Here is a 26,840-nt window from a genome sequence, read left to right on the forward strand (position 1 = left end):
GTTGCAGGTACGCGTTAATCACACTTTGCGCTCGCCGGTTTTCGGATTCTTGTGGCTGGAAAAATACATTTAAAATTCCAGCCACGTCTGGCGGTCAGGCAAATTGCCTTGGCATTAAATTAAAGGCTTTAGGGCTGCTTTTCTTGATTCTCTTCAGCATCGCCAGCAGAAGCAGGAACCGCTTTTTGGGGGCCTTTGGGGAATATGGCAAGGCTGCAAAATTTCACACCTTGGCACACCGATCGTACAGTTGCAGGGCCAAACCACAAAAAGTCAGTGTAGGCGTGAACCTTTTAGGAGCTCAAAACAGCAGCCATTAAAGCGTAACAAATACCCTTTCGTTGCTGGTGTAATTTTGTTTTGTAATAAGCCAGGCTTTTGTGGGTCATTGAACCAATGGTTGGAGCCGGCGGCAGCCCACTCTAATCGATAATTTATTGCAGGTCGGGAAACAATGTGGTCCAGGCATCGGTAATGGCATCAACGTCTTGAGCTTGACCAGCGGGTAAGAGAAAGCTATAGCTAGAGCTAGAGTTGGGACCCAGACTAAGCCCCAAGTCTAAGCCAAGCTAAGGGAAAATGCGAGCGCTGGTTGCAAGATCCACATCTGCCACAGAAATAAGACGCAGAGACGCGGAGACAGAAAGAGAAACAGAAACACGAAGCTGCTCTATGGGCTCAGACTAATCTCTTTGAGCACATCGCGATGTGCCAGGACCGGCTTTGGGCTTTCCTCCAGCTGCTGCTTCTCCTCTTGGGGCTCCTGCTCCTCCTGCTGCTTCTCCTTCTGCTCCTTCTGCTGCCTTCCTTCCTTCTTTTCCTCATCGTCTCGTTGAATTTATGTTTAAGCATTTCATGGCATTGCCCGGCCACGTACTGTTTTCGATATGAGATCTTTTTGCCAGGGTTCAAGGATGGGTTCGTGACACGAATTTAAAGTATTTTTTGAAAGAAATTTTATTTAAACTAAGTAAAGGAAATATAGTTAAGAAAGGTATTATATAAGCTTAAGTTTTAACTAAAGAAATCAATTAAATACATCTTAATTGAGAAGGTTCTTTAGATTTAAGAGGTTTTAAATGCCAGAAACAAGCTCTTTTAGAATGGACGAAAGATATTAGCTTAACGTACCCTTGTGTTATTTAAACATCTTATAAATTTGTTAATATATCTTTAAGATATTTATAAATCCCACAAGTCCTTCTCCAAAAACCCTTGACCATCGCTAGGCCCTGTTTACGTTCAGCTCCTGCAGCTCGTTCGCAGCTTGGCCATAATATGTATGCCGTTTTTGTGTGCCCTTTTGCTGGCTGCCACAGACGACGACGTCGTACTGGCGACTTCCCGCCTGAGCCTCTAGATCCTGCTGCCCGATCTCCATTTCCATCTGCAGCTCCATGGCTGGGGCTGCCCGTTGCCGGGGCCTTCAGCTGGGCTGGTGTGAAATAATGATGCCGTTGCACAGATAAGGTGCCTTCTAAAAGTGGAGTTTCGTGCCTGCCCCATTGTGATTGGGGGATTGTGTGTGCAATCGGGCCTTATAAAGAGGAAGGAAGAGGAATGGATGGATGGATAGATGGAAGGCAGGAGGCCCAGACCCGCAGCAGAAATAACATAAATGGCTCGACGGCGGACGGGAATGGTAAATCTCGAGCTGTGCATCTTAGGGATGCAGAGCCATTTCGAAATGGGCTTCGTTTGGGCCCCACTTTGGCTTGGCTTTTGCCATGGATTCGTTTCGTTTCCTTCGATTCGCTGGCCACTGTCCCGCCGTTCATTGTCCGTTGCAATTGCAAATTTCTTTTAATAAGCCTTTTGACGCCTCGCTGCCAATGCCAATTGTAAATTGCATGGAACCACCTCGGGGTGGGGGCCCACAGGGGAAGAACGAAACGAAGGAAGCCGCAGAGAAGAGACCGGGACGGCTCAAATTATATATACTTAGTGCTGCGGCCTTTCCGGTCCGATTGAAATAGCAGACCCAATGACGCAAACGGAGACGAACATAATGAGGATAAGGATGGACGAGGCGTGAATGCCAGCCCAACTGTTGGGGGTCACTCCAGGGTCCACAAAACGAGGAGGGTTTTTCTTCACATAATGCCTTGTGATAGATCTCGCTGGGTACAGTGTTATTCAGAAGATTAATACTGAAATTATAGTCATTAGGGGTTTTGGAGGGCTAAGAAGAGTGCAATAAAAAAAGGTGTAATTTGTAATAAGAATAAATTCTAAAAGTTTAATTTAAAAATATTTAATAATAAAATTATCCTTACAAAATTTAGAAATATTTAAGAGCTAAAATTTCAATGTGCAAAAAAGTAGTTTGATGAGTTCTCTTGGTCAAAAAATGTGTAGGGATAAGATCTTAAGATTAAAAACCTTCGGTATCTTCTTTATAATTTGGCTTTATTAACCCCACCTATATTTTCGTAACGCACTGTCCAATTACCAGAGTACTTTCCTCAAGTCAGGGCAACTAAAAAAAAAAGAAATATATATATAAAAGAGGAAGAAGAGGTCGCCGGGAGTATCCATTTCTCATTTCGTTTTTAGCCTCCGATGCCTGATCATTTATCTTGTCAAAGCTAATTTAAAGTTAGCGCTTGCTCCGTCGCCTTCTCTACTTATTCGCTGCCTTATTTCGCACGTGAAGTGTTAAAGAGCAGCAACTGCAACAACAATAACAACACAAACACCAACAACTACAACAACAGTCACAACAACAATGAGCATTGAAGAAAAACCCCCCACTCGAAGAATAACAATTTATTTCTTCCTGTGGCCGCGCTTAAAAAGCCCAAGCAAAAAAATAAATGCCACAGCACAAAAAAAAATATATATATTCGTCAATTTTGGTGCAACGTCACGTAGGCTTTTTGTTGCCAAAGTTGTTGTTGCTGTTGTTATTACGAGCTAACTCTGGCCATATTCACACCAACGTTTCAGAAGGGTTTATTAGTAAGCCTTTATTATTATTATATTTATTTTATGATGGGTGTTTCTTTGAAAAGCCTTAAAGATGTAATATTTCCCACTAAATATACAAGTTGTACGCCAAATTTTACCTGAAAAACATATTGAGAGACTTTCTTGAAAGTAAAGAAACACGTCTTCTTTATAGCTTTATTTAAATCCCTATTAATGGCTTAGCAATATTTCTTAAGAGCAGGATTTACCCATGTATTTAACCCAAACAATGGTGGTACAATTAGTTGATTCTTATTTTAAATTTATTGAATGGTTTATGATAATTTGTTTCAAATAATAAATGCAGATTTCTTTAAGATAGCTTTGACATTTTGATTTTATTTTTAGATTTAGCTAAGCTTGTGGCTTTTACTTGAAATCTTTTGTGTTAAGTAAAGGTGTTGATTTTGTTTTTAGAAAGAAATATAAAATATAGAATGTATAGCTTATTCTTGAATTTTATTTTAACTAGAACTTATTTTTCTTTTGAGCCTTCAACTTCACTGTCACTTCCATTGGAAGTTTTCGGATCTTGGCATTGCCATTGGAAAATGAAAATTGGCCTTGCTTACTTATTCATGCGTCAAAGTTGCGTCTCCTGGGGGGAAGGACAAGCGACCTGCACTGCCCCCTGCCTCCATTGTGTGTGTGTGTGTGTGTGTGTCTGTTCTGGCCAAGATCAGAGAAGACCAGAGGCCAGAGTCTATGCCAGACATCGGGGTAATGAGCTGCGGCTGCTGCATGTGTCTAGCCATGGGACATGCCACTCATCAATTAGACTTTTCCTCAAAAATCCACCCGAAAACCGCCCGACTAGTCAGTCAGTCAAGTCAGTCCCACCCTGCCCCTCCGCTCCTACTGTCCTCTGGGCCATTGTGATTTTTTTTCGGGGTACCGAGAACACGATGTTCGACACCACAATTTGTGTTGTACTTCGTGTACTCGACATGGCCCCGGCAATGGGTGCTGGGACAGGGTACTGGGTGTAGTGGGGAGGAGAAGGTGCACGAGGTGGAGGATCTGGGCGGAGGACGTCGCGTCTTTTGCATTGCAAAGTACAAATGGGGAACGACGCAGACGTCGTTTATGTGGCTGCTGTGCAACGACCCTGAGGAGCCGCCTCCGATTCCAAATGGAGTTGGAATCGCAGAGGCAAAGGCGGCAGCAGCTATAGCCGCGCATTGTTCAGCGCAGGAGCCGTCCGGGTTTGGTTTTGGGTCTGGGTACGGGTTCCTTCTGCGGCAATCAATTGTTGCATCTTGCTCTCGCTTTGTGGCTGTGGCAACGAGGCGGACAAACGGCGTCGTCGCCTTGTTTGGTACAGGGTAAAAAATACAGAGATTTTTTGAATTTGTTTAAAATATTTATTTTTGAAGATTAACAAGATTTTAGTTTTTTCTTAAAAAAACCTATGGCGTTACGCATCTTATTCTTTATATTATCTTAGACTTAATTGTAAAAGTTTTTATAAAGAAAGTCCAAGTATCTCAAACTTTTCTGAAATTCCTTTTATTTACAAAAAAAGAACCATTCCCAAATCCTTTCACAAATGATTCCCCTTTCTCTCAGTGCCTCCTGACCGGGTTGGGTCTCATTGGTTCGCTTTTTTGGACCCTGGTAGGTGATATTGCCTTATCTGATGTGTCATTTCTCTGTGTGCTCCTGCTGCTGCTGCTTCTGTGACTCTTTGCACGCGCATTGCGAGCCTTAATTTTTGGTCAACAGTTTTTTGCTTGTTAGCCAAGTTATGCGGCAGCGCAGGAAAGAGGCAACGAGAAAGAACGAAAAACCGTTTACCACATTGCCCAAATAATTGTCGTGTTGCCTGGCTGCTCGTCCATCGCCAACGCCGCCGCCGCCACCGTTCTTTGCCTTTTGCCAATTATGAGGCACGCTCCACGCGCTTTTCCTGGCTTTATTCTGGTGTAGTGGAGTCACTATACCAACCAGTTCCACACCCACACCCACACCTAGTTGCAGTCCCGCTGCTTTGTGGCACCTTTCCACCTTTTCCATAGCTGGCCTTTCCACCTTCATGGCCCCGCAGCCATAACCATGTTTTCCTCGGAAAACTCGGCTCGTTTATCAGGCGGCGGGCATCGGGCACAACCAGCTATAGACTCCAACTTAAATTTAAGCCCAAGCTGGATACAAATGCCAATAGTCTGGCTCTTGGTTCTACTACATTCGTGTTTATCAAAATGAAATGTAATGAAGATCTGCATAATATTTCCTGTTTGGGGAAAAATAAGAAAAATGGTGGCGAAGACTGTTATTGAAGTTGGTAAAGTTCTGGTACAGTTGATCTTCTTTTGAGGATTTCTAAAAAGAATCTTTAGACTCTTTGTTGTTAATTTGAAGTGCATAAAATGTATATAACACTTAAAACTATATTAATAGCTTTGTTAAACCTTGAGATAATTTATTCCCACCTAATTACTTACTCCAAGTTCCCAAGCCCTCTTAAAAGCAAAAAAAAGGTTTAAATATTTTTCATGCGGGTGGTTCCCCCCTGTGTTGAATAACCCTATTTTTTCGTTAGGCTCTCCAAAATGACAAGCAGTTTTCCAGCTTCCGCATCGAATGCAAATTAGTCAGAGTCCGATATCTATTCGATTTCTTAGATTTCTTCGATTCCCTCAATGGCAACGTGTGGCAGTCATAAAACATTTTGATCACAACAAGCGAATTCAAATTTCTTGTGGTTCTTGGCTTGTGGGTCCGAACAATAGCAGCGGGCAAAGTCACTTCGTTGTCTAATCAAACCGAAATCAAATCGAATCGAGAGTCGGCAATCGATCTTGTTCTACTTTTGTGTTTTTATTTTTATTTTCCTCGATTTCGTTTGGGGTTTTTTTCGGGTATTCGAAACGAATCTCTTGTTCCTCCAGAGCAGCGCATTCCTCGAGGCCATTGGCCAGTTGGTGGTAAAAGTCATGCCCATTGTTCTGTTTGCTCCAACAATTAACATAACATTTTCCTCAACAAAGGAATAAAAATCGAGTGGGAGTAGATATATATTTATTGATTTAGCTTGGAGCTATTAACAAATTTGTGGGCTAATTAAGAAGATGTCATTTCGTTGAATTAGCATTTGATGCGAATTTTAGCGTTTTTAGCGTAGGAGGAGATCTCCTCTGGGAGTGTGGAATTTACTCCCAAATTATTTATGGGCCTGGCTTTCAACGATCATTATTCTCGCATCGATTGGACCTGGTATAGCTTCTGGTAATTTATGTAGATGCCTTTGGAACTGGACAGTATCGCATTTAACCCGTGTTTGCTACTTAAAATGCTTGTTTTTTTGTAGGAGGAGCTGGGTTTTTATTTATTGAATTAAATCTTAAATGTTTTTGGCTTGTGAGGAAATCAATTAACGAAATGTAAAGCCTGTAGCAATAAATATTAAACAAAAGGGGTTAGTTCATTATTAAAACGATGTCGCTTGTTGTCTTTTCAATTTCAGAAGTTTTAGCTTTATTTATGGGTTTTAATATACATATGTTTATAGTTTACTTAGTTTTCTGTGAGGAAATCAATTAGTTATAGACTAAGAGGCATAAATAAAATAGGATTTTGATACAAAATAACTTTAAAAGACTGTTTCTGAATCCTGAAATTTGTTAAGATATATTAGACATTGTCTGCAATCTATTATAAATTCTTAGCTTTCTGTAATTTTAGTTTTTTCTTGAGACATTCCCTAACTAAGAAGATCTGAAGTAGATATTTAAAATATAAAAAAAGCTCTCATGCAGCTGTCGGCGAATGTTCGCTTCTCCTGCCTGCCTTGTGGCCCTTGACTGGCAGACGATGTTCTTTGAAAGTGATACCGTGACACGCACTCACATACACTGATACACACTCTAGCAGGTGGGGGCACACACAGATACACGCGTCAAACACTCGAATGTGTCAGCCTTTAACACTTTTACAATTTGATTTGCGTTGTCTGCCTGTCGCTTTGCTCCTTCCTCTCGATTTGGACATTCATTCCGAAGGTTCCCCCAAAAATACACTCGTACGACATGGAAGAGGAACACAGCATAAATATGTAGATACTCGACAAAACTAAAGAATACTAAAAAAGCATAAAGAGTTCTTTCCTTTTATTTCGCTGCTTTGCCTGGCACTTCACATACTCAAGACGACCCTTTTCACTGGCCGCCTTTGCCGCATATCTTGAGATCGTCGTTTGCTGTCTTTATCATTGGGCATCTCTATCTGTATCTCTCTATCTGTATCTGAGTTGTCCGATGTGTGTCTCGTCTGCGTGTCCCCGTAATTACGGCAGAGATGAGAGCGTGACAAATGTTGCTACATCAAAGGAAATAGTGCTGAATGGAAAGTGTAATGTCTTCCATAAAGAGCTTATGTTGTACCTTTTATAGATGTGCTAATATTTTTTACTTTAAAAGTTTTTTATTTCTTGATTTTTGGGAATTTTTATGGGTGCTATATTCCAAGCACTAAACACTACTAAGAATATCATAAAAGAGAAATATTTTGGTATTCAAAATGTTAATATTGTTTATCCCTAACTCACTTCCATCTCTAATGGTATTCAACCTTATCGCGCATTTTTGTCAGCTTTAGTATTATTATTATTTTGTTCTGGGCACTATGGTTGTCTGAAATTGTAGACAATACAATTTTTTTTACCCAAAATGCGCCTCTTCACACTTTGGCACTCAGTAGATAGCACTCTGTCCAGGCGTCCGTCTTCCCGTATTGAATTACATGCCAACGCGGCGGCGGCTGCTGACATATCAGCATCACCAAGTGAGCGACCGAATGAGCATCCGTCGTCTTATCCATCCATCCTCATCCCGATCCTCACTTCCCCATACCCATACCCATCCTCATACTCATCCTCATCCCTGTGATCCAACGAAATTGCCGTCTCAGCGCGACGGCTGCTGCATCAATTTCAGCGCTTTTGGGTGACATTATTCAATTTAAGTGCTTTCTATAGAATCTTGCCATAATGAGCAGCATGATCATGACGTTTGCCTTGTCGGGCCAAACAGGAAATCTTCAATTGCGCCAAAAAGAGATGGAGGAGGTGAAGCTGAATTGCTCGACCGACGGACCGACTCTTCTAGGTCTTTGAAATCGAGAACTGTGCGCGCAAAACTTTATGAACGTCATCTAGGAATGGTATAAGACCACCCAAAATGCTGTCATTTGAGAAAAATCTGAAAACTGAAAACATAAAGAGCTAGAAATTATGCGGCTGCCTTTTGCAATTAGAAATCAAACGTCAGTCAAAACGCTCAAGTCTGTGCAGTCAGTAATAAAAATATTTGGAAAATTCATATGCGTGCACATCCGATTATATAAATAATCAACATAAATGCATGAGGCGTGGCCAACGACCTGGGGTGGTTGCCTGGGTGGGCCGGGCCATCGATCTGCACATTTGGCTGAAATAGCAAACAAAACATCGCGAGGCATATGAAGCCATAAATAATAACAAAAGAGGCCAGTTAAATGCAATGCCGATCATTCAAAGCAAATGATATATGATCGTTTATGAAAAACAAAAATCCGCCAAAACAGGGAACAAACAATGTTGCTTAAAATTCAATAAATTTAGTTTTAGATTTTATATTTTTTTTAGGAATTTAATTCTTGGATTTTCCTAAGCTCTATCTCATAAATAATTTCATTATTAAACTTGTATTACCTCAGACTTTTGTCTCTCATCTCGATCATCACTTTTTTCATTAGAAGAGTAAAGAAATTTCTTTAAAAAAAAATAATACAAATATCTAGGGAATCCATCAACCAATCACTTGAAAGCTTCATTAGTAGATCATCCTAGAAACTTGAAAGGAATTACGTTATTTCAGAAAACAAAAGTCGGGCACTCGGAGTAATGACTATTTCAGTCTTCATTTCTCTCTCTCTGCAGACAAATTGATGTGATTTCAGCAATTTGTGGCTATTCTTCCCAGTCGAGATCATTATACTGCATTTATGCCCAAATTGAAGTGAAGATCTTCACTCTTGGCCAACACCTGGGGGCCACGACAGTGCTATTATACGATGAGTTTTCATTTCTCATTTTGGTTAGGATCGCATCGGTTCTGGTCTGGTCTGGTCTGCTCTGAACTGATCTGGGACCCCCTAAGAAAATTAAAGCTGCATTGTGTGATGCGTTTGAGGGGCAAAACCAAAGCGAAGCGATATGATTTAGCAGAAAATTATGCACTGGAAAAAATTAATAAAGACCTGGGATGTTATGATTTTAGTTAATCTCTGATATTTATTGATTTATTTTCATTGAAAAATGTTGTGATTAATAATTTGCTAGAAAAATAATATAAAAATAATATTTCAACAGCTCTATAAATTTTTAAAATATAAAATTACTCCAAAATACATTTTTTTTCAGTGCTTAAAAGATGAGGCCCAGCTGCAATCAGCGGGCCAACTTGTTGTAAACAAATTGAAGTGGCACTCAAAGATTCCCCTGGCTTTTGGCTGCTCCTCCTCTCCTCCTTCAGCTGGCCATTACCCACCGACTGCCATTCGGGTTCAACCCTTGCCCTTAGCCGCACCTCTCACCCGTATCCCCGCATCCATAGATCGGGGTATCGGGATGGGGACGTGCCTTCATTAGGCCATGCAGTGCGCGTAGGCAGAATGTGTAAACACGCAGCGATTTTCCATTCCGAATGCGTCTCGTGTGCTATGCGTAATTTTAATTGATTTCATTTACGCATTTTTGACTAATGTTCACACGCCGCTATCTCGGGCTGGGAGCGGTGTTCCGGGGGGTGCAGCTCATTTAGCATGGACTCGGCGCGTTGATGGACAGAATCCAACTCCAAATGGCAGCACCAGGGGAGTTTATTTTTGGCCTCTGTCCCAAAACTGGCATCTAGGCATCCGCCTTTGGCATGGGCCTCCCCCGAAATAAGAAAAAACACCCAACGGGTGAAAATCTGTAACATAAATTTCACTTTGATCTTTATTTTTAAGTGTGGCCCACCACCAGTGCAACTTTGCTGAATTCCGTTGAGAACGAAAAATATTTAAAATTTTAATTGCCAGTAGAGTGGCGAGCGTTAGCCCAGTTTCGAAAGTCTTTGCTTGGATTGACCAGAGTCCCCAATGAGACAGGGGATTTTTCTTTTGGGGGAAAATGTGATTTTTTTTTTTTATGGGAGACTGCATTTATTTTTGGTTTCAAATTTTAAATTTTTGTATTAAATTGGTGGTTCTTGAAGAAGTGACTCGCTAGAAAGCAAATTTGTATACAGCATACATACAGTTCTAATTTTATAATTATTAATTTCTATTTAAAACTTTTGTACAATCATTCCTACTTTGCTAATTGCCCAACTGTGCAATCGAAACTCTTTTGATTTCGCCATTAGAGATAGCTTTGGGTTTTTCTTTCCCGGTTCTGCCATCAATCTCGCAAGCTGACATCGCTTGGCAAAAATCGTGTGACTGAAAGTAAACCTCCTCCAACCGCCTGGGCCATCAATCAATCAGTCACCTAATATGAATATGAAAATATGAACCCGAACCCACACACAATCACTGTGGCGGGTTTATCTTTCGTGCATTCGCCTGCTGCCTGCCATTCATTATTCATTGTCTGAGTGTGTTTTTCCTCTCGCCAGGCCAAGTTTTCTTATCTCTCTGTGGCAACAATGTTGGCCATGTTTTTCTTATGGAGCTACTGCAGCAGAAACTGCACTCGAAATGGAACAGGCACTGGAACGGGAGCCACATTGCTATCCATATATGTGGCAAAAACACAGTACTTGAAATGTTTTCGGAAAAAACAAAAGCAAAAACGGCTAAGCAAAGTTCAGTAAGCGAGCGAACCCCTGGAAAGCCCAGTTATCCCAGACCACACCCAATGGGAGGGCGTTCCAGTGACTATTTAAAGAGTGCATGTATCACACTAGATGATCATGAAGCTTGGGAACAGTTTTTTATATTATTAATGCAGTTTTTGTAAGCTTAAAAATCGAGTAAATTTAATATAAATATTTGTTTAAGTAACCTAACAAGGATATAGGTCTACTAAGCTTTAAATAAATTTGTAAATTAGTGTAAATATCTTTTTTAAACAAGAAAGGAAGCTAACTTCGGCACGCCGAAGTTTGTATACCCTTGCAGATTGGTTTTTATGTTTATATTATAGATTTAAATGCTGAAAACACTTACAAAAACAGAGTTTCATTACATTTTACCTATACTTATTATGTTTACAGTTTGACAGTTACAGTTTTACATTCCCAGCTTTACATTTTCTCTACATTTACAGATCGTTTATATGGCAGCTGTATGATATAGTTGTCCGATTTTTATGAAATTTATACCAAAATTCTAGAATAATAAAAAAAAGCTTATATCTCAGAGTAGATAAACATACGATGAAAAACAACGAAGCTATAATTTTTTTCCTATTTATTTCTCGATCGTTCCTATGGCAGCTATATGATGTAGTCGGCCGATTTGCATAAATTTTTTACCAAAATTCAGAAATAATATAAAATGGCCATATCTAAAAAATGGAGCAAAAATTTTGAAAAACAGCAAAGTTATAAATTTTTTTCTAGAAATGTATCGTACATTTGTATGGCAGCTATATGATATAGTCGTCCGATCCGGCCCGTTCCGACATATATAGCAGTGAGAGTATATAGAAGACTATATGCAAAGTTTCATTCAGATAGCTTTAAAACTGAGGGACTAGTTTGCGTAGAAACAGACAGACAGACAGACGGACATGGCTAGATCGACTCGGCTGTTGATGCTGATCAAGAATATATATACTTTATAGGGTCGGAAACGTCTCCTTCACTGCGTTGCAAACTTCTGACTGAAATTATAATACCCTGCAAGGGTATAAAAATATAGAACTTCTCTATAACTGCTTATCCACTTTCCACCTCTCTTTTAAAGTCCAGTGTCACACAGACTTAACCAATTCTCCTATTCACTGGCACTCATTCAATTCACTTGCCATGCAGTCGGCATTTGCTTTTATTTCTACGTAATTGCGAATCTTTTGAAGCGATGCGAACGACACTCTGCGAACTATATCATCATACTATATCGTCGGACTCGCGTATGCATATTGATTGATTGCTAGGCAATTTGCACGTGCTCCAATTTGTGGCTGGCCGGGCTTTGGTTATTGTCGCTTTGTACTCTCCATACGAAATCAGTTTGTCCAGCCAGCACCTTGCACACCATGCACACCCCCCCATTCATGGTTCTTACTGCACCCACATGGTTTTGTCACGTTTTCCACTTTGTTTTGCTTTTGGGTTCTTGGAAATGTGTCAAACGACAGAGGCGCGAGTTTTCCACCCAGTAATTTGCAATCGTTGATAGATGGCTTATGTAACTGCCAAAGAGTGTAAAAGGCAAAACACTAAAGTAGTAAAAAAATTGCAAAAAAAAGTTATAGCAAAAAAAAAATTAAGTCGCGTTGGGGGAATTACGTAGTTTGGTCTGCGGAATAGGAGTCAACAAGTGCAAGGCACTCAATCAATTAGCGATAGTCAAGCCACAGACATGGGTCATATTTTTGGGTTATTATCAGTGGTGGGGCTTAGACTGGGGGATGCATTGGTTAATACAAGAAATCCAGGAAAATAAATATGTATAATAATTAATATATATATAATATATTTTTTAAATTTAATTAAAAAAGTGGGTTTAATATATATATTACCTTTCCAACGAATTACATTGTACTTTATATTTTATTATTATTATTTATTTACAACTTATATTACCTTCTTACCGAGTTACTTAAAAACCCCTAACCTTAATAATTAAATTTCTTGGAATTATAATACAACTTTAAAAGAGAGTTTACCTTATAATTTCCAATTCAATTCATGTCCGGCTGCAGTTTGAGTTCTATTAATTTACGACTTCTCTCCATGGTTGTAATTTAGATAATCCGATAGTCGTCGCTCTCATTCACAATTTTCTAGCATATTCAGGCTGCCTGTCCTCCATCAATGGCAGTTTTTTTATCAGCGGGGAATACAAGTCATTCATCGTATCAGCCGGCTTTTGACAGATTTTCTCGACTTTCCTCGGGCCCGCCCAACACGCTCTGGATTTCAATTGCCCGGCAGAGTGGCGAGTGGCGACTGGCACACACATATATCTTGCTCCTACCCAAATGAGACGCATCATAAATAATAACTAATGTTTTGATAAGCACGCCAACGGGCGTACCACTTTTTTGTTTATCAAATTACGGATGAAGTTTGTTCATTAATTTTGGCAAATTTATCTGACGTTCGTTCGGCTTTCCCCTCTTTTGAAGCTTCAACCCCTTCCGCTGAGACAGCGTCTGCTTGGCTTCCGCTGGTGGATGACTGCCTCTGAAAGTTGCCCAGTGGGAGCTCAAGCGTCAGTCGAGGGGCTTTCGCACCTCCATGGAGTGGTGGGGATCTGGGCTTCGCGTGGGCTTTGAGTCGTCGTCAGCGTCATCATCCTCCAGGTCTCTAGGCCCCCAGGTCTGCACGTCTGTGTTGCGTGCAGACGACAGAACTAGACGTAATCTCGGCAGGCTGTCAAACAGTATCTTAAAGATGCGCCCGGGGGAGAAACGAGGGGAAACCGACTACCGCCGGCAACTGGTTCTGATCGCATCTGAAGTCTGGTCTAGTCTTGGCTTGGGAAGGCACTAAATTGCGGCCTTTTGACCAAGTTTATGACACACGTTTAGCTGTCTACTTGGCCCACGCTCATCCGCTTTGAGCAGGAAGAGAGTTGGGAGCTGTCCATTTCCCCTTTTCCCGAAGTCCCATCGCCCATCTTCTCCGATGTCTCTCCGCATTTCTATTTTCAATTAAGATCTCGTATTTCAGGCGCCCGACAAACGCGCAATTGTTGTTGGTAAATTATTAATTGACATTTGCCTGGCGCCACAGAAGAGCAAAGCAACTCAAGTGCTGTGCCTGCTCTTCTCCCCCCATTTTTTTTTGTTTACAAATTTGTTACACAGTTTTTCAATTTACTTATATTTCGAATTGCCGTTTGCCTTTTGCTTTGTAGGTGAATTCAGTGCGAATGTTCCGCCAGACGTCGAAGCTATGGCAGCCGCTGCTCTAAGCGGCATGGAAATGGGATCTGGACCAGGATCAGAGGGATACGAAAGCGAAGCCGACAATAACGACAAGGAAAAGAAGGCCATGGAAAGTGGTAAGTAATCCTCACATTATATACAAAACCCCCTTACAGTAATAATCTCTCAAGATAAACAAGCTATTTGTATTCCATATCATAAAGATTACAGATTTCTGAGACCCAAAACCATTTTATATCATTAGAATTTCACTAGACTCCTATTCGGCCTAAGTCTTACCTCCCCGTTGTCCAGCAGTTTTCAAATCCTCGATAGTATAGTGGTTAGTATCCCCGCCTGTCACGCGGGAGACCGGGGTTCAATTCCCCGTCGGGGAGAGGTGTGAAAACTTTTTTATTTGTATTTATTTCGTTTTATTTTTTGTTATTTTATTTTGCGTGCTTTATTTAATATTAAAAATAAAAAAGTACATAAATTAGCAACAATAAAATAAAATTGTAGGTTCTAAGCCACCAACTACTTTATGAATCTTGGAAATAATGAGTATTTTGGTGCTCAGTAAATAAATATAATAAAATAAAATTTGTAAAGTAAAAGATAACTTAAGCAAAAAGTATTAGAACAAAAATTAAATTAAAATTCTAGTAGTAAATTTAAAAAAAAATGTTTTCACATCTCTCCCCGACGGGGAATTGAACCCCGGTCTCCCGCGTGACAGGCGGGGATACTAACCACTATACTATCGAGGATGTTGAACGTGGCTTGCCAAACGCGAAACAAACGCGGGTTGTATTCTCATATCTTAGGTTCCCTTTCGGTTCTGTGTTCGTTCGCATTTAGTTATGAAAATAAATATATTTTTAGATCCGATAGCAGTGGAGTCACCCTCACAAGGTGTTAATGGGGAGAATGGTTGATGCGTTTACAAATTATGTTTGACGCGGTTGAACTAGCTGCGTGGCAACTCCTCTGCCTGTCTGTGTGTGCATATGGTGCCCCCAGCTCGAACTCTCGAGGAGGGTGTGTGGGTAGATTTATGCCCAGCGCTGCGTGTAATTATAATTTATCGTTGTTGAAATTCCATAAAAGTTTAACACCTCACCTTGGGTTCGTGATGAAGTGCAGCGGAGAGGAGAAGAACGAAGGAAAAGAGCCACGAAACGAGCCTGAGATGGAATCAGAAAAATGAGCTGCATCAAAGTTAATTGCACTTCACTTTCTGAAGGGTTGGTAAAAAAAAAAAAAACTATGGACGTTGATCCGCTTTTCGGCTTTTCCACTTCGTGTCTGTGTGTATCCATCAGATTTTAATTCATTGCAAAAGTGTGCAAGAATGGAACAAATTCCGAGCATTTTTCCACATGTTGCTGACAACATGAAATGTCTTTGGTTTATTTTTACACACACCCAACATAGCACCGTACCGCGCTCACACACAATAAAGTGTCGCCCACGTTGACACAAATTTCTGGTACAATACGAAAATTTCCATGCTGCACAGATACATGGCCTGGTATATATGGTATATCCGTGAGATAAAATGCCTGGACTGAGAGAAAAAGAGAGAGCTACCGGCCAACAAAAGGCAGCAAAAACACACAAGAATCCGAGTTGTCCTCGGGGACCTGGACCATTGCATGACTTTGATTTAGGGCTCAGCCACACTCCAAGTGACATCTCGGACCCTTTGGTTAGACCTTCGTCTTTTGTCTGATTTCTGGCCATGTCTCTTTTGGTGATTTCTGGTGATTTCTTCGTTGATTGGAAGCGGGAGCCTGTTGCGCACATCTGTTGGCCATGTTGTGCTGCAGTGACCCGAGGGTTTCCTCTATATGCTCTTGTGTATCTAATGCCGGTTCTAACAATAATTCCAAAGATACAGATACCGATTCGGATTCAGATTCGTTACAGATACAAATACAGATACATTCGGCCCGCCACTCTGTCTGGCCCTGTTCCCAGTGAGTGTCGGCCGCTTGTCTTTTTTTGTGTTTATTGTACGGATCGAGAAGTGTTCCGCCGTCCCCCGCTCCGTTTTTCACACGAAATACTCGAAAATTCAAAATGGATTTTGGATTTTCTATTGTATACAGCTCACAAGAAAAAAAAGAAACAACAAAAATGTGTACATACGTCGTTTATGGCTAGAATCAACCTTTAGCCCCCGCATCGCTCTCCTCAGCTGAGACTAAGGCGAAAGCAAACAAATTTGAAAGCACAGTGCAGTGCTAATGGAACGAACAAATCCCAGTCTCGGCCAAAGGCTTTTTGGCACAGGTGCTAATTGGCCAATGCAGCAAATCCTCGCGTTCAACTCGCGTTCCCCTATTGCGCGAATTAGCACGGAGATCGCACAAAAATTTCGCGCTAGAGATACTTTCAGAATTTTGCCTCTAATCAAATGCGATCCACACCAGTCATGGACTCTGCACATTCCACTTATTTAGAATTTTCCGTTTCTCGAACCGTGGAAGAGTAGTAAAAAATAATAATAATAAAAATAATTAGTTTATAAATTTATATAGCCTTTTGTAACATTTTTTTGTATAGAGTAAGAAATATAGAAATGATGGTACTAATTAGGAAAGACTCATTCCAAGACTGTTGATAGCGTAATTTATTAAATTTTCTATTTAAATAAGTTTAAAATTGTAGAATATGTTTTTCTTGATCAAAATTATGAATCATGCCTTTTAGCTTTACAGTTGGATTTTACGTTTTATTTCTTTCTGAAATTCTTAGAACCATTTTTATTATAAAGGGACTTTCCCTAGGGCTTAGCTTCCCTAGAGATTAGCAATATTATATATGTATATACATTTATATAAAATTAAATTTACCTAAACTGAATGTTTCTAAGTATTTATAATGCTCATAGTATAAGAAATAAAGCATCTAAATACTGATAAATGCTCTCCTGAACCCCTTTAAATTCATATACAAAATTAAATCTAAATTGTTGGCTTCTACCCATTAAACTCAATTGATGGTATCCCCAGAAGCAACTAGATTTTCTGGCTCCTCTTAAAAGAGGAGTTCACCATCAGTTGCCCTCCGGCCGAAGTCCCTTTTCCATACTCCATTCCCCTTCTCTGTCTCCGTTTCTCCTTAGTTTTTTTTCTCCAACTCTCTGACTCTGGTGCAGCGTCTGGCTGTGCGCCGCATGACTCCTACACTTGAGAAATCACACCTCGCAGCAGCCACATCCACAATCCGGGCATTTAGGGAGTAGGGAGTGAGCTTGCAGGGAGCTGGTTGTGGAGAGCTGGAGGCATCATCCAGAGATTTGACTAGACAAAACCAGAGCAGACCCAGAACCAGATCGAAATGAATTATGGCCGCGGGCGTGATAATAAACGAAAGATCAGCACGGCGATTGGAGTGGAAATGCACTGGGAAAAAGAAAAAACTATAAAGATATCAGTAAAATATATATTTTATTGAAATATAAAATTTAAGACAATGTTCTTACTGAACATTTTTTATTGATTATTTAAAAAGGCATCGCTAAATATTATTTTCCTTCATAAAACATAAAATATACGTGGCCTAAGGTCTATGTTAAAGTTCAGAAGCATTAATTCTCGCGGGTGTTATCTCGGGCCATAAACAAAATATGTGCAAGTTGTGCGCGGATCACAGAGGTCGTCACGGTTGGCTCAAATGCGTTTTTAATGTCGCCGCATCTACGGTTGCTAGAACAGATCTAAGATCAGGGTTCTGGGAGTACCTGATACAAAAAGGAGAAGTGCTAAGCGATTCTGACAGGTAGGAGAATGGAAACCGGAGCCTAGACCATAATTAGCAGTGACTACTGTGCGGCTAATGAGTCCCGAACAGGCAAACCGCAGCGATTCCAAGTGATAGTGATATTTATATACGTATAAAAACAAAGAAGGTGGTAAAAATGGCACTTATTAATTAGAAAATTAGGAAAGTTAGTACAAATAATTAGAGAGGAATTAATAACAAGATATATTATACCGGAAAAATAAATATGCTAATAAATTACAAATAGAAAATATTCTATATCTTTGACCTTCTTTTCCCTTGAAAAAATGAAAAAGCAACTTCTGTTGATATCTCACAGATACAAAGACCTACCAAGTATCTTTGGGATTCAAAGGAGGCGTGTCATTAAGTTGGCCATGGTGTCGCTGCTAATCACACGTTGCCCCGCTAACAAATTCGACCCGAACTTATTATTATTATTGCATGTTGCGTTGCATGCCCCCGTATGCAAAAGGCCCTGCAATTATGCATCCGATGATTCCCTTGCCGATTCCCGTATCTAGATATGTCAGTTATAATAAGCACCAAGCGAAATACGAGCACGGCCAGCAGCAGCAGCAACAACACCAACAAGAACAAGTTAAAACAACAACAACAATACCACGATGCTAACCAAAGATCAAGATACACACACACACACAGATACACACGCACACTCAGGAGCCTAGGTGAGGCATTTAAAAAAAACTTGAATTTCAAGTGAGCAAACAAGAACCCAAGAGAGAGCCAAAAATACAGAGAGCGAAAGATACGTTCCAAAGAGAGCATTTCCAGAGAGAGCAGAGAGCGTAAAAAGTATCTTTTATCACTGGCGCGTTTTTAAACGCACAGAATTGCTCTGGCAAGCGTTTTTAAACGCCTGCCTTTAACAGTCGCGCGTAAAACGCGTAAAACCTCAACAAAAAAATGCTGCACTACCAGAAATAGTAGTTTACAAAATTATGAACATGGATTTTTATATTTTGATTTAATATGTTAATAAATCTGGATACTATAGTATACATTAAAAAATTTATGATATCAAAACTTGTGGCAATTTTTGAAATTATAGGGTCGAAAATGAATCCTTCATCTGTTTCTGACTAAAAATAAAATACCCTGAAAAGGTATAAATTAAATTAAATTAGAGAAAATCGTTATAGGTCTCAGATATAGTACCGAATTGAAAGTACCTAATTTTGTTTAGTGTACCCGCTCGGCTCTTTGATTATTTCTCCCTCCCTGCGAGAGAGCAGCGACTAGCAAGAGAGCTGCGTATTTTTCGGATACGTAGCTCTGGGCTGTCGGCCTGTTGCACATTCCTCGATACGCCGTTCGCGAGTCGTGACGTATCCCGGATTCGTTAACGCTTTACGAGTAAATATTTTCGCCTCGAAGTATCGCCTGCCGCCAATATAAATCGCCAAGAAATATATATATTCTCGAGTTGAGTTATTTAAATACCTGTGTGCTTAAATAGTTAACTAAAAACATGTTCACGCTGGAGATTCTTGTTGAATAATTCTCCGTACACCACAAAAGTTTCCCCAAAACAAATTGCGCTCTCTCTGAGTCTTTCCAATATATATATTTGTGGTTATTTTGTGCTAGTGCTAATAATCAAAACAGTGTAAAAATCGAAGGAGAAAAATAATAAAAAAAAACACACTTGAGCAGAGAAAACACAGGATATGCAATGAACAGGGATTGAGTTTCACCTGATTTGTATTGCCACCTTTCGTATATAATTATAATCAACGTGATCACGCGCTCACACCAACCAAGAAGCTACGACGACGACAACGCAAGCGGAGGAGTTTGTTGCCAGGATCAAGTTTTTGGCAAAACCCATAATTTCGCTGCTGCTGCTTCTTCTTCGTAGTCGCGGGCTCGGGCTCCATGGTGTCGCCGGCTTGACCGATGCCTCAGTTGCTATAAACAAACCCAACTCCACGACCGAGACCCCTGAAGCCGAAGCGAGAGAGTGGAGCCAAACAAATCCAGTTCTCCTGGTGCTTTTGTTTTGCTTTTGCTGGCTGCCTCTGCCTCGCGTTTATTGTTTTGCTGCAAGGCGAGAAGAGAGTGGAGAGAAGACTGAAAGACTGCAGACTGGGGAGAGAGGAGAGAGGGAAGAACTGGCCCCAAACACCCGGGATCCCGATTCCGATCCCAAACCAAGAAAACTGAACGCTGAACTGAACTGAAGGAACGATCAAGAGGCAGAAAAAACAACAACTAAGTTGCATCGTATAAAAATCATCTGCTGTTGTTGCTGTTGCTGTTGTAGCCATCAGACATGGCGCCGAAATCCAGAAAGAAGAAGGCTCATGGTAAATATTAATATAACATTTCTTTTGCTTTTTTTTTTGTTCTCTCATGCACCTTGAAAAACGAGGGAAAAACAATTGTGGTTCATGGTTTTCTTGGGTATATTTGTTTTCTGGAAACTAGAAAATCTGTAATTGTTAAAATAATAAAATCAAATAAATGTAAAGTTTAGTTTAAAACTTCATTAAGACCTTAAGGTCTCTTAACAGGTTCAAAAACCATAATAACATCATTTTGATAATGTCAACTCAATTTTTAAATATTTATTATCACATCACTTTAGTATGCCAAAGATAAGGGTTATTTTTGATAGATAAAAATGCCGAACTGATAAAGAATTTACGTGTTATATGGTATCTTAGAGATTATTATTATTATAGATATTATTTGGTAAAATAGAAAAACAAAGAACATTTTATAGAAGCGAACTTTGATTTCTTTTAAGCTTCCTAGAACCTATTCTGCGCAGTTTTCTCTACCTAAAATCAGCTTATATTTATGTAAGCAATAAGTACTTTTTAAAAAGAAATAAAAAATGGTATTTTAACTTACCTAAAAAATACGTCATGATCCTCTAAAGACTTGCTAAAAATGTTTATAAAATACGACTGCTTTACCATTTATTTTTATTAAATTATTTTACCCATTAAAAGGGTATTAAATCTTCGATTGTTTTTATTTATTAACAATTGAAGAAACCTCTTTGCCCCAAGTTGCAATTCTCTAGCAGATTTTCCATGAAGCTTTCACTGCCTTGCCCAGACTCGTTTCTTATCGGAAAGCCCATCAGAGTGCTGGCATTGGCATTATCATCGGCACATGATCATGGTCTCATAAGTATGCAGAGCTCATATTACAAATCTCTGGGCATATCCTGTTGACTATGCCCGGCCTGGCCCCTTCCCTTTTTCTCCCCGATTTCAATTGAAATCCGTTTGCCTTGCGTTTTGTTTCTAATTGCGTTTCGTTGTTGGGTCTCTATGCCAAGTGTGTCTCTGGTATCGGGTCTCCGAGAGAGAGAGAGAGAGACTGGAACAGGGACCGGCACCGATTCCGATCCTTCTGACCATCCCAAGGAGATCCCATCAGCTTAAAATATGCGACGTCGCTGCCGCTGGAGTTGTGCATGTTTTCCTTAATTTTTTATGACCCTGAGCAGGTAGAACACAGCGAGGCAAAAAAAAGATTGAAAAACAACCACACAATCGGGCAGGGCACCCCTTGCTGGAGGATAGTAGTAGTATCCACTGGATACCCCGAAAGCCAGAACCAGAAAGGGAAGGAAAAAAAGATCAGCTGTCAATTTTATGGGTGCCCCACACTCTTTCTCTCTCTCTGGGAATGATGGGGTGTTGTACGCACATATTTTATGCCTTTTTGTGTGCCCAACTTTGTTGTCATTCCGTCGTTTCATTTCATTTGCTTAGATTATTTTGATATGCATCTGAGCATTTGATTTGGGCTTAGACAGCCAAATGAATTTTACGACCGCGCGTGGGGATACACATTGATATAATCCCTTTTCATCCGCTTGACATAGCCAACACGGAGCGCATTTGTTGATCTCTGATAATATTTCTACATACAGTGGAGGATAGAATTTAAGCTGATAGATACTAGAATTGGATAGGATGTTCTTTAATTTGAAAGATACTTCTTAAAGATAAATGCAAAATAAATATATTAGGAAGCAGTGAAGATATTTTATATAATAATATATATCTCAATCTATATATAACTTATCATACCCATTTTCACAACAGAAATTTTAAATCCACTCTGCTTTGGTTTAAAAAACAATCCCTTTTCCGAGAGACAACTGTAGTTTGTTTGTTTCTTAATTTCGTTAGCATTTATAAACGCCTGCCAATCGTCTGGGCATCCGTCCAGGTGCAGATCTCTGTTTCCTCGGCTTGTGTGTGTCTTTTTGATTTACTTTGTGCATTCGCACAGTCTGGGTATTTTTCTCTCTCTTAATAATAAATTCGCCACGGGTGGTGGTCAGTCTCCGACGGCTGCGCCCATGACAAATCGCAACAAATGCCAAACAACAGACAAGATAAAAACCCTCGAAAGCGCTACAAATACGAAAGACACCTTTGTATATCTATTGTGTAGATTTCGAGACAAACCAACCACACCCACAGAGTGAGTTTTCCTCGAAAAAGGCCAACATCACATCAAAAGAAAGTCGCTGGCCAGCGATCTAAAAATCGATCGAAAAAAAATAAAACAACATATAAGCTTTAGCTCCGATAGGAAAGACCCAGTTCCCAATGCCGTCAAGTGCAGGCCTGATGATGGAATCGAACCGAACCACTCGATGTGGTTCCACTCCTCATATCGCCTCGAAAATGTTTCGTGGAATCTGGCTCACAAATTGTGCGCTCTTCACACTGATAGGAGAGCAACGCACGGACTGATAAGGGTGCGGATGTGGGGGCCACTAAAATACTAATTCCCCCCAGGTATATGACCGACCGACCGTTCGGCAGGGCTAGGTTTGGTGGTTCCCGAGCTAGGCTAGCTGCCAGTTCCGAGTACTCGGACCTAATCTTATCAATTTTGTCGTCTGCCGCCGCCGCCGTCGTAAACAAACAAAAATAGTTATAATAATAATAAGCGAGAAGCAACACAAAAACAAAATAAATACGTAATGCACACGTTTATTTTTACGAGCAACGTGTGGCTGCATTTCTAGCGTTTTTAGAAGAGGCCTCAAAGATCTACGAAAACCAAACTAAACACCAAACATAAACTCTACCTGTGTACAACATATATATTTTGTATATTTTTTGCTGACCATTTGGCACTTGCACTTTCTTAGCATTTATTTTTAATTTACGTAAATGCCAACCTGTCGATTTTTCCCCTTCACTCATTAAAAGCACGCAAAGGGGGTCATTGATTTGTGCGATGGCCCTACGTGTGCGATGCGTTCTGACCGATCAGCACAAATCCCGGCTAGACGCTCTAAATGCCGACCGTCGCGTCTTTAGACGAAGCAAGGCAATCTGGCGACACCTTAGTCTGGCGAGATCTCATCTATATACTTTTATTTTTAATTTATATTTATATTTAATTCATGCAAGCATTGAATCTCTGGCATTGTCTCGAAGAACGTCTCATGATCTTCCATAAAAACACGATTCATTTTAATGAAGTGTTGGCCATTAAGGTGCTCTCTCTTATCAGATTAAAGATTAAACGAAAGCTACGAAAGCTATGAAAGCTGTTTAGAACTGCATTTAGTATATAAAACCTGATTCTGTTGCCAACAATGGCTTTTGATCTAAGCAAAGCTGTACTTCCTTTATTGAGGGAATTACTCTGCGAGTGTGACGCGTGAAATATCCGATTCGTTCTGAGAAAATTGCATAACTGGAATTGAGCTCCTCGCATCTCGTTGAAGATTAGAGAAATCTTAGAAGCTTAAATAACATGTAATTATTTTTTAAAGACTGTTGAAGGTTTTTAGATGGAAAGATACATATATTTTCTTAATAAACAATTACCTGTTAATAGGTAAATATTTTCACGATTTGTGGGCTTTTGTATATTTTCTAGCTAGTCAAAATCAATGTTGTTTATGGAGGAGTTTGTTAGATACTTTATTAAAAGTTTATAGGTTTTTGTAATATCAAAATTTGTATTCCCTTAACTCATTGATTTATAATTTATATCTCTACTGAAATGTCACTTCATGATTAGCTGCTCGTATATTCCCTTAATGCTTAATCAAAATATCAGCCACATCGGTTTCAATTGAAAGATGTCTTTGCTTAGCTCTCCTGAATTCCCTTCCCTGTCTTTTGCTGCTGTGGTTCAAGTGCAACGTGCGCATATCCTGTTTGGCAGTGTGGTTCTGGGGGATGAGGGATCTCGGATCTGGGTTCCAGTCGATGCGATCTGTCGCCAGCGTGTGGAGCACACATGTGAGAGGAGAGCGCGTGAAAATGACGACTGTGAGGCGCGGCGAATCCATCCATCCGTCCGTCTCAGTCCCTGGGAGTTGAATCTTCTGCGTTCTACGTTCTGCATTCTACAAGAAAAACGAAGATGTGGATATGCGGATATGCTGAATGCTGAGTAGGCGGCAGCTGCTGCTGTTTGTCAAAACATTGGCATGGAATTCGCTGTGAGGCGAGGCAAGTGAAATGAAATGTATCTGCCAGATACATATGCATCGCCAGGCATATGTAAATGCAGTTTCCTGCCCCAAAAAAAAAGAAAAAGAAACGAAACTCCATTAGCGAACAATAACAGCAACATCCACGAATTCCGCTTAATTTCGTTGACGATTAATCAAAATCAAATAAATGCAAGTAACTTGGGTTCTCCTCCTTCCTTCCCAGTATACATATATTCTCCAGCTTCTTCTCCTTTTACTAACTGCTGCTGCTGGCTGTTGGACGATGATGGATTTCGTGATAAATGAAGTGAAATTTGAGTGGATTTTATCTCAACTCCGTTGGGTTTGCTGTGCTTCTTCGTCTTTTCTTATTTTTTGTACTCCACACAAATGCGTTAAATGCTCAAAACGATTATCTTTGGCTTGCAGCGAGCAGCGAGCCCAAGTTTATGATGATTTACATGCGTGTACCGGGGCTACAGTTGCGGTTAAAATTATTGGAGGATTTTATAAGAACATATATTTTTATTCTACGTAATTTTTAAGATTTTCTTCTTGCTTTTAAAATACATAAAATATAAGTTAGAGCCTGACTTGAATAAGTTTACAGCAGATAACTGCCTTTGTATTTGTATTTTAAGTATTTTTTAAGATTTTCTTTAAGCTTTTAAGATATAAAAATAATATAAGCCAGAGGCTAACTTTAAGTTCAAAGAAATTTAAGTCCAAAGATAGACTTTTTGTGTATCCCATAGAATTTTCTACCACTTATCACCAATTATATAGAAATTCGTTGTCTATACTTAAAGTCTTAATATTTTTACTGATTTATTTAAAGCTTTTTCAATCAACTGGTGACTAGGCAAGAAAATTGTATTTTAAATATGCAAAATTGCAGGCTTTTATGGACGATTGCCATAAGCACTATATCATTTTCTTGGCCATAAAATGCTTACTCACTGTTAAGTTGCGAGTAAACCATATTTCAATGACCTCTACTGTTTGAATTATATGCAGCTTTGGGCCTTCCCGTTATGTTTATGGGTTTAACATTAAGTGGGATTACTTAAAACTCCCTCTGGCTTATCTCTATAACTTATGATTCTTTTGGAAATACTTTTTTAAACCTGAAAGAATTAACATTTCCCTGCTAAAGTTTAGAGCTTAATTTATGGCTGCTAATTGTTAGAGAAATGCTCAAAAAAAAAAGTGTCATAACTCTTATTGTTCGCTCTTGACCACTTTTGTTGTTGTTTCTGCTGCTGTTGGTAATAAGTGTCGCACAGACAGCACGGCGGCATGTTTATTAGACTGCAAAACAGCAACAAAAATACAGCAACAACTGTTGTTAGCTATAGCACAATGGGAATCGCGGTCGGCAAAACGCAAATTGCGAATCGCAAATGGCAAATGGCGAATCAAGAGCCAATGACAACGCACATTGGCACGTATTGCTCATTTGGCCGAATGTGCATATCATATCAAATAATAAACGAACGCTGTATTCTATACGAAATTTGCATATTTTTGGTGTCTGTTAGTCTGGCTGAGATTTATATATATACTATATATATGCTTTCCTGTCTCTATTAAAAGCCTGCACACGTCATGCTGTCGCCGGGGCAGCCTTAAAAGGCAGCGTGTGGCTCTGGCCGCGTTTGATTCATCATCAGGTGACCAAAATCAGCGTAACAATAATTGCCAGGCAGCTAAAGAGTCGGTCAGTCTGGCTGAAAGCGTTCAGCAACATGTTGCTGCTACTGCTTGGCCCGGTCTTGTGCTGTGCTTTTTTACGTATGCAGAGCGAGTTGTGGCCATAAATCGAATTGACATCTTGACGCGACTTGCATGGGCTTAACCATTGGCCACCCACAGAGGCTTTATTCAACCATGTCCCTGATTGAGCGCCAAATGATTCACTGTGATTCACGCAGTGACTTCCTTCCTTTTGCAATTTTAAATCTTTTCTCAGAAGGAGTCGAGTTGCACAAAGTTGCTAACAAATCGCAGACGACAAATGCGCAGACAGCTTGACTTTATTTTTGTGCCGCCAAGCCATAGCCATAGCCATACAATATATATACTATATATACACAATGTCTGCGTACGAGTTTATTTCTAGCCAAATAGCATTTGGTATTTCGTCTGGCAGGCGCATAAATTTCGAATTAGAAACAAAAAGAGCGAAACACAGCCAAGACGACGACGAAGACGACGACTAATTAGCCGCTCTGTTGTTTTTATTTTAATTTTGACCCAGCCATGGCAACAAGACAGCCCAGACAAGAGCTCTTCGATTTAGTTCGCTACTGTGGAGGGAATATCAACTGATTGAACTGACTTTTGGCTAACGCCTTCACCTGATTAGCATTCAAAACCAATTTCAATTCCAATTCCAATTTCGATTTCGCTTCGATTTTTGGTTTTGGGTTTCGTGATCTCCAATCGCTTATCGCCGATCTTCGACTGATGATTGGCAATCATCGCCCCAATATCAATATCAATGTCATTGATCCCCGCCGATTCTGTTTGCTTATTTCGATCTGGCAATCT

General features: G+C 40.0%; 1 protein-coding gene and 2 non-coding genes across 4 annotated transcripts in view; 2 read left to right on the forward strand and 1 right to left on the reverse strand.

Annotated features, from left to right (window-relative positions):
- Window positions 1–26,840, forward strand: part of tkv (serine/threonine receptor kinase thickveins) — a 57,683-nt gene that overhangs the window by 18,441 nt on the left and 12,402 nt on the right. Inside the window, exon 2 of one of the 2 annotated variants that reach the window (XM_017176535.3) lies at window positions 14,026–14,172. In XM_017176535.3, coding sequence (XP_017032024.1) covers window positions 14,026–14,172 — 147 coding nt within the window. Of the gene's footprint in view, window positions 1–14,025; window positions 14,173–19,162; window positions 20,158–26,840 lie in introns of those variants that run through there. The other variant, XM_017176536.3, reaches the window with a different exon arrangement.
- Window positions 14,362–14,433, forward strand: TRNAD-GUC (transfer RNA aspartic acid (anticodon GUC)). Its single transcript has one exon. It is a non-coding gene; the product is annotated as a tRNA-Asp (tRNA).
- On the reverse strand, window positions 14,734–14,805 carry TRNAD-GUC (transfer RNA aspartic acid (anticodon GUC)). Its single transcript has one exon. It is a non-coding gene; the product is annotated as a tRNA-Asp (tRNA).

This window comes from Drosophila kikkawai, chromosome 2L, assembly GCF_030179895.1.
Source record: "Drosophila kikkawai strain 14028-0561.14 chromosome 2L, DkikHiC1v2, whole genome shotgun sequence".
Classification (NCBI taxonomy): Eukaryota; Metazoa; Arthropoda; class Insecta; order Diptera; family Drosophilidae; genus Drosophila; species Drosophila kikkawai.